The following is a 9,170-nucleotide window of genomic DNA, read 5'->3' as shown; positions in this document are numbered from 1 at the left end:
AAAGAAAAAAGACAGGCAGAAAGATACGAAAATGCAGAAAAAGGAGAGCTACGGAGAGACAAGATGAAAGGTAAAAGGGGATGAGAGGAATGGGAGGATGGACAGGTGTCCTGGATGAAAGTGACAATACAGCAACAGGATTAAAGAGGAGGAGTGATACTGGCCATTTAAATGACAGATGAATCTGAGAACACTTGAAAAGGCCCTGCACCTTTAAAGGGGCAATCTGCAGTTAATACAGACATTTTTGGACTTGATATGTACCCGTTGATTCTTGAAGAATATTACTTATAAATACCTCATGAGCTGTTGTACCCCACCAGAAGCCAAAATATAAGCTTGTTTTACTCCAATGTTTGTAAACTAATTAAATTTAAACAAACACTATATAGAGTCAAAACATGTTTACAACTATAATATTGATATCATGGCTGGTAAGTCCTTCCATCCATCCATAGCTCTGTCTAGGAAGTTGAAAGTGGTTACAATTCTCCAGCCCCATTATAAAAAAAACGAAACAGGGGCGGGGAGGCACTTTTCTATTGTTTTAACTGCTGAATGACCCTTTAAGGTATTGGTCCTTCGAGACAGATAATTCCAATATATACAAAAACATATACATTATCATGAATCGCAGACAAATGAGAGACCATGAATGAATGTTGAAATCTGTTTAGAGGGGGAAAATAAGAAAACGTAGGAATTTCACAAATTACATGATTTCATTGTTTTATTATTAATACTCAACACTTTGTTTTGTACAAAGAGACAGAAGAAGAATATTTCTTAGCACTTATTTTCACATCGACTGTGTTTAATTATCCTCATTTTAAATATTATTAAATATTTAATCACATTTGTTATTGTTCTTTAACACATGTCATTTCTTCCCATACAAAAATTAAAGAGTGACTGAAATGTTTAGTCATATATACATTTTCACAATCTGTACAGTTCTAGAAATGGTCGTGTTATAATTTTCTCTTGGAAACACGTAAAATAAAGGGTTGCCAAAGAAGAAAAATGATAACTTGTAAAAATGTAGTAGAGAGTCATGATGTTGTGCTTATGTTATAGCCACTAATGTCATTACCATTAGTTGTGTAACAAAAACAAGTGTGTATGCCGGTCTTTTACCAAATTAAAGTGAATAGAAATACATACACACACACACACACACACACACACACACACACACACACACACACACACACACACACACACACACACACACACACACACACACACACACACACACACACACACACACACACACACACACACACACACGTAATCAAGCGTATGTACTGAGGCACATACAACAACAACAGAAAGAAAGAAAGAAAGAAAGAAAGAAAGAAAGAAAGAAAGAAAGAAAGAAAGAAAGAAAGAAAGAAAGAAAGAAAGAAAGAAAGAAAGAAAGAAAGAAAGCAACTTACTGAAGAACGAGTGGTTGTAGGGAAAAAACAAGCAAAAACATTGAAAATCAAAGCTGGTTCATCACTTCATAAAAACGTTATACCAATACCTTTACCTCATTCACAGGAATTTAATAATACCAATACCTTCACCTCATTCACAGGCATTTAATAATACCAATACCTTTACCTCATTCACAGGCATTTAATAATACCAATACCTTTACCTCATTCACAGGCATTTAATAATACCAATACCTTTACCTCATTCACAGGCATTTAATAATACCAATACCTTTACCTCATTCACAGGCATTTAATAATACCAATACCTTCACCTCATTCACAGGCATTTAATAATATCAATACCTTCACCTCATTCACAGGCATTTAATAATACCAATACCTTCACCTCATTCACAGGAATTTAATAATACCAATACCCTCACCTCATTCACAGGAATTTAATAATACCAATACCTTTACCTCATTCACAGGCATTTAATAATACCAATACCTTCACCTCATTCACAGGCATTTAATAATACCAATACCTTCACCTCATTCACAGCATTTACAACCAAACATCAAGAGGAGCAGAGAAGCCTGAACTTCTCTTCTTACACTTCTTCTGGTTCCATAATAAATCTGTTGAAACTATTTCTGTCATAGCAATTATTCCTATTGACAATTCTGTTTACTGAATTTGAAATATTTTAAAATAACGACAATTTTCAGAGCAAAATTCGATTTGTCTTTTTACAGAGACAAACACACACCAACAAGGATCAGAATCAATTAAATCGATTAAAAAGTCCAGATATCATTCCCAAACACCCACTTTTGGGATAAAATAGAGTCTAAGTAAAAAATGGAAAATAAAACAATTCCACTGATGCATGCATGTCCTTACACACTGACTCAATATCATACACACTGACTTGTCAGTCATGAAAGAAGGAAAAATCTTTCAAAGTTTCAATAGGGATGTACAAGTATTGATCAACTAATCAATAACACTGATTGTGCTTAGATCGTACAATTTGGTTTGGCAAAAAGACAAATCACTTAGAAATGTAATATTTCAGACAGCTATAACTTAAAGTAATTCATAAATAGAATAAATCAAATGAAGATATGGGGTGTCCTAAATTGATTATTACAACAATGACATGGAGGTGAACACAAATACAGCTTGGACCTGGATATCTGTCTGTGATAAGTTGTGGCTTTAAGGTCATCTTCCATGGACATGAGGTTATCATTGATGGAAGTGACCCAGAGACATTGGCAAAAGCATGATAAACAAACCACTGGACTCAATGCTTATAGAATAGGGGAAAACATTTTCCTTTCCACACTATGTGGAGATTCAACGTTTTTTCATTTTTATCATGGCGTTGGTTTGCTTTTCTCCACCTTCTACCAAGTACCTTCTAGGACAGTTGTGAGGACTGTTTTCCAAAAGGAAAATACTGTCCAGTGCCTTCAATCACATTTGTAAATTCACAAGATATTTGTCCTTGATAGATGAAAAGTGGTTGTTCTGGTTGAAATAGACAGAATTATTCAAATAAGGTTTTATTTTAAACGCAGAGATTAAGAATTCTTGCTAATACTAGGCCAATGGTAACCCTGTCCTGGACAAGTACTCAAGCTTCACAAACGCCATTGTCCTTGTATCCTACTTATGTATCAAGCCATTGTCCTTGTATCCTACTTATGTATCAAGCCATTGTCCTTGTATCCTACTTATGTATCAAGCCATTGTCCTTGTATCCTACTTATGTATCAAGCCATTGTCCTTGTATCCTACTTATGTATCAAGCCATTGTCCTTGTATCCTACTTATGTATCAAGCCATTGTCCTTGTATCCTACTTATGTATCAAGCCATTGTCCTTGTATCCTACTTATGTATCAAGCCATTGTCCTTGTATCCTACTTATGTATCAAGCCATTGTCCTTGTATCCTACTTATGTATCAAGCCATTGTCCTTGTATCCTACTTATGTATCAAGCCATTGTCCTTGTATCCTACTTATGTATCAAGCCATTGTCCTTGTATCCTACTTATGTATCAAGCCATTGTCCTTGTATCCTACTTATGTATCAAGCCATTGTCCTTGTATCCTACTTATGTATCAAGCCATTGTCCTTGTATCCTACTTATGTATCAAGCCATTGTCCTTGTATCCTACTTATGTATCAAGCCATTGTCCTTGTATCCTACTTATGTATCAAGCCATTGTCCTTGTATCCTACTTATGTATCAAGCCATTGTCCTTGTATCCTACTTATGTATCAAGCCATTGTCCTTGTATCCTACTTATGTATCAAGCCATTGTCCTTGTATCCTACTTATGTATCAAGCCATTGTCCTTGTATCCTACTTATGTATCAAGCCATTGTCCTTGTATCCTACTTATGTATCAAGCCATTGTCCTTGTATCCTACTTATGTATCAAGCCATTGATGGAAATTGCCAAAACATTCCATAATCATCTTCGGCACAATGTTGAAAGTTTACTGAGATTTACTGAATGTTACATCCAGACTGTCTTGTGTGGCCTGTATAAAGTGATTGATTTGTTTTGGTATTCACAAGGAAAAAGCTAACAAATAGTGAATAGTGATTTTTCTCCCCAATCCCCATCTCAAGTGACCACCTTTAGTGATATCTGAATTCTCAGAAATTATAACACATTCTAAGTAAGTCAAACATAATTAGTGGTTTGATCAAGTCCTTGACGTGAATTAAGGAGAGACATACAGTATACAGTACAGTAATAGTACAGTGATTGGGTGAAATGAAATAAATAAACCAACGGAGACTTTCGTTCCTCCCTGTGTTCACAACACACCACTCTCGACCCATCCCCCTTCTGATAAATGTGTCTTGATAATATAGCAGCAACAGCTTACTGCCATAATACAAATGAAATAAGTAACACGTCCTGCTGTTCATCTCTCCATTCCCAGAACATGGACCATATCTTAAAAGTAGAAAACTGTCAAGTCCAACTGAAACCAACTCCATTGAATCACTTCCCAGCAACATATAGGCATACAAGGGGATTTACATATATTTAGCAAATACTGCATCTATGCCAAGTTTTAAAAAACAATACAAAAATGATAATAAGTGTAATTGATAGTTTACCTTTGGGTATATAAGGGGGTGATATGTTGGGATTTAAAACGGTAAATCAAATGATTTATGGAAAGCTAAAGGGTGAGATAAGAGCCTCTTGACTGGCACCCGAGTGAAACGAGCAGAAAACTACATCTTCCATGATGCAACTATCTCTCCTTTCAGGTGGGTGGATCTCGTTTAAAGCAAAATGTCAGCTCAGCGGATTCTCAGAGAACATGATAACCACTTTATGAATTACTAGTTAATAACTGAATTGTCCACAGAATGAACACCCTTTCTACCGATAGGAGGAGGAGTCTTCATATCTTTATGATTGTAGTGAATTCAGTAAGGCACATCCCGCTCGGTATCTGAGATCACCACTACTCCCGACGTACTGCCAGGCAAAACAAGAAATCTAAACTGCAAACCAGTATGATGCCACATAGGGACTTTCTCCTTCACTATAAGATGTCAAGTATATGGAAAATGTACTCAGCAAATCATGCCTTTCACATACAATATACTTTTTTCACAGCACTCCAAGAACAGAAGATATGGATAATCAAGAATTAAGAAGAAATCTGAATTACACAACCTAAAAGTATTGGTACTTAAGTAACATTTCTTCCTAACAAAGAGTCTATTAGTCTCCTGTAATATGGTGGCCTAGCAAATAATTAACAACAGTACAAATATATAACAACATGAACTATTTAAAAAAAAAAAAAAAAACGAGCCCAAACTGAACATCTTAAACAATTTAATTATATTCAATAATATCATTAACAACATTATCAATACAATTATTGTTAGTTTACCCTGTTACTTCAAGAAAAGTATTCGATTTTTCATTCATTTGATTGTATTTCTGATAACTAAGCAAAACATTTGTCTTGGTGTAAGGAACAGCAGGCGAGCGGAAGAGAGGGAAAGATAAAAGAGGGAGTGAAGAAGGAGAGGAGAAACGGAGGAGAGATTTCTCTCCTCCTCCCTCACAGTCTCAGAGTCAAGCAGCAGAATCCATTCATTTCCTCATTAGAAGTCGCGTCGCTTTCTGTTACACTTGACAGTTCCTTCACTCTCCTTCACTCTGTCCGCAGTGTCCATTGTCCAACTAACCTTCCTCAGTTAGAAATATGAGAACGATGTCCACAATGTAGCGGCTATTCGTTCTCCTCAGACGGAGAAGCAATTATCCTGTTCTCTAGCTCCGTCTCTTTCTTTCAGACGTCAGACTCGATGCTGGAGAGCTTCTCGTAAACGTGGCCGTTGCTCGAGCCGTTGAAGGGTCTCTGTCCGCCCTGCCCCACCAACCCTAACCCCCCGTCCCTGACCGGCAGTAGCTTGTTGCCTCCCAGTCTGGGGCCATGGTGGTTCCCCATGGGCCCCCCCAACCCTCCCCCGAGACACAGATCATTGGGGAACCTGGGGGTCACGTTGGACATGACCCCCGTCGTGGCTGATGCCGGCAAATATGAAGGCACCCCCATGGAGCCTCGGAAGTCCCCGCGGCTGTTGTTGAGGAGATGCTGTGGCGGTTGTTGCTGTTGCTGTGGAGACATTTTGACGTAGTACGGTTTGCCGCCATGTAATAGACACTGGTCGTCGCCGAAGGTTGGGATGAAGGGGTTCTGGGTCACCTTATCTGGGTAGAGAGATTTAGACAAGGAGTAAGTCCCGGCCCCTTTGCCACTACCGCCCCCACCACCTCCACCTCCCATCATTCTTCTATCTCTGTCCCTCATGTCTTTCTCCCCCACCGACCGACGGTGCAACCCACCTTCGCCTCGTTCGCCTCGGAACAAACTGAAGGAGGAGCCTCCTTTCGCCCTCTCCCGCTCACTACCACCCCGACTGAAAAAGGAGGGACTATCTCTGTCCCTCTCCGCGTACTGGGCAAACATTTGGGCGTATGGGCTAACGCCCTCCATGTAGCGGTCTTTGTCTTTCAAGCTCACGCTTCTGGGCGGGAGGAGCTGCCCCCCTCCCCCTCCTCCCCCACCTCCTCCTCCTCCCCCGCCCATGCGTCCGCCGCCCCCCCCCCTTCTGCAAATCTACAAACGTGTCGTAGGAGTGTTGCCTCCGTAACACCCGCCCACCTGGCCCTAGCTTCCTGCGCTGTGCATGACTTTGTGATTGGCCAGCACCCCCCGCATCACCACTCTTCCCCCTTCCACCCCCCATCTGGCTAAATATGAGGTTATCTTCACTGATGTCATACAGGTTGCCTGGTTTCTTACACGACTCGCACCGTTTGCAAGTAGCAGAGCTTGGACGACTATTTCCCCCTCCGCCACTAGGGCCCCCACCCCCTCCTCCCCCTCCGCCACTAGCGCCCCCATGCGTACAGGTCCCCCCTCCTCCATGGTGAGAGATGGACTTCCCTCCTCCTCCCCCGCCACCACCACTGTGATTCCGACACTCCCAGTCACCCCCTGCTATGCCTCCACCTCCCACTTCAGACATGTTCTTCTCCCAACACGTGTGGGCCTGTTGCCCTGACGACCCCAAGCCCATTCCTCCGACTACGCCACTTTTACCCTCTGACTTCTTGGGTTTGTTACCTTTCAGGAAATCCTCCACGGGCACTAAGCTCTTACAAATGCCACTACCACTACTACCGCCACCGACTCCTCCTCCCCTACCGCCCATCGGACAAGGCCCGTCGGACATATCCACATGCTCCCACTGGGCAGAGCCCTCCTTGGAATGGAACTGCTCTGCATAGTACTCCCTCAGATTTTCTTTGTCGCGGAATAAGTAAGGTGAAGAGTTACCCCCTCCTCCTCCACCTCCTCCACCTCCTCCTCTCTTCCGCTCAGAGGGGACCAGGGGTGGGGAGGCCGAGCGGTGTCCCAGAGGCCCGCGGGAGAAGTGGTGGTGGACGGTGTGATGGTGTTGGGCTCGCCTCCGGTAATCAATCTCGTCCTGCTCCCGCCTGGATTTGGCTGAGTGGGGCCTCTTTTTCAAACTGTCCCTGTACTGTTTACGCCTCTTGGCGTTGCCCTCCAGATTGCCGTAGGTGATGGTGTGTGAGGAGATATCCGACACATCATCGCCCCCCGAGCCCCCGCCACCCCCTCCTCCTCCACCCATGCAGTACCTGTCGTGACCGCCCCTGTCGATAAACCCAGAACTGGATGCCCCGCCTTTGAAGGAGAACCTCCCGTAGAGGTCGTTCGACTTGAACTGACCCCCCTGCTGACCGGAGCCTGAGGCCGAGGTGTGGCCGGCGATCAGGTCAAACTTATTGGTGTTCCTGTGAGTCAGGGAGGCAACGCGGGGCTGTGTGGTGAATATGGGCGCTACCCCTCCCCCTAAACTGTCACAATCAAACATCCCTCCCTCCAATGAACTGGTACTGCCTAAGCTACTCGGCCTGTTAGGCGGGGGGCCGGACATACCCAGAGCCAGCCCGGGTCCCGGGCCTGAGTGGTGGTGCAGGTAATGGTCCTGGTACAGGTTGTTGTCCTTCAGGGGCAAGTTGCCAAAAGTCCTCTCCACCTCGCTGATGTAGTCGCTGAACATGTTGTCCTCGGGCAGGTAGGGCGGCGGCGGGGCCTTGCGCTCTTGTAAGCTGCGCCGGTGCTCGGAGATGTCATAGATGCTGGGCGACTCGCCGCCGCCACGGTGGTGGCCACCGTAGTCCAGGGCGCCGTGCATGTGCGGCGAGCCGTTGACCCCCGGGATGGCGGTCATGTCCTTGGCTGTGCGGAGCAGTCGCAGGATGTTGGAGTGGGTGTTGTTCATGTTCATGTTCATGGTGGCCGATGGAGAGTCCATGGCCGACTTGTTCTCCTCGATCTGGACCCCGTGGATACAACTCCAGATGCCCTGTTGGAGGAATAGATTAATAGGGGGGGATAGAGAATGGTAGAGAAACAGGAAGAGAGGGAGAGAGAGAAAAACATGGGGAGAGGGGGAGCAAGCGAAAGAAACCAACACAAAGACAGATTGACGAAAACATAAATAGGGTAGATTGGTGGACGAGCATTAGAAAGCGGACGGGAGGTGGAAAGGTGGAGAGAGATGAGAGAGAGAGAGAGAGCGACAAAGAGAGAGAGGTTAATGCATTGCAGTGTTTCATCTGGCCACCTTGTTTACACACTATTAAACAGTAATAGGGGTGAGTTCATCAATACGTTCGCCCTGGGGAGCAGACAGAGCTTTGGCCCCTGCAGAGGCTCAGAGCCTCTCCTCTCCTCCTCTCACTCAGACCCAGTGTTGGAGGGCAGATCAGAGACTTGATTGATAATGACAGGAGCGCCGTTAGCGTCTAGTTTTGACCAACCAATCAATAAGTTGAATTAATTTAATTTAAATTCAGCTGACAGCACTTTTCCTGGGGCAATCCAACCCCCGTCTCGTAAAGACACGTCACGAAAATGAATCATGCAATAAAAGTATTTTAAAATATTCTGCGAAATGAAAGGCAGGTGTGGTTTTGTTGAAATGTTATGTTTTTATCTGGTTGTGAATTTGGCATTGTGAGGACAGTAATTCTAAGAGGTGACACCTACCAACAAATCAAGGCATGTATGTTAGGATCAGCGCTGTGGGTTGGTGTTTCTCATGCCATTCCAGATTTAAAAAACGAAAGATCATTGCCTGCCA

General features: G+C 43.5%; 1 protein-coding gene across 1 annotated transcript in view; it reads right to left on the bottom strand.

Annotated features, from left to right (window-relative positions):
* Window positions 1-5,779: 5,779 nt before the first annotated feature.
* The window catches only part of grin2bb (glutamate receptor, ionotropic, N-methyl D-aspartate 2B, genome duplicate b), a 129,273-nt gene continuing 125,882 nt past the window's right edge, over window positions 5,780-9,170 (bottom strand). The window contains 2 exon segments of the mRNA XM_038978590.1: window positions 5,780-6,598; window positions 6,600-8,390. Coding sequence (XP_038834518.1) covers window positions 5,780-6,598; window positions 6,600-8,390 — 2,610 coding nt within the window.

Source organism: Salvelinus namaycush, chromosome 39 (assembly GCF_016432855.1).
Source record: "Salvelinus namaycush isolate Seneca chromosome 39, SaNama_1.0, whole genome shotgun sequence".
NCBI lineage: Eukaryota > Metazoa > Chordata > Actinopteri > Salmoniformes > Salmonidae > Salvelinus > Salvelinus namaycush.
The sequence above is the reverse complement of the archived record's forward strand: the minus strand, read 5'-3'. Positions and strand labels throughout refer to the sequence as shown.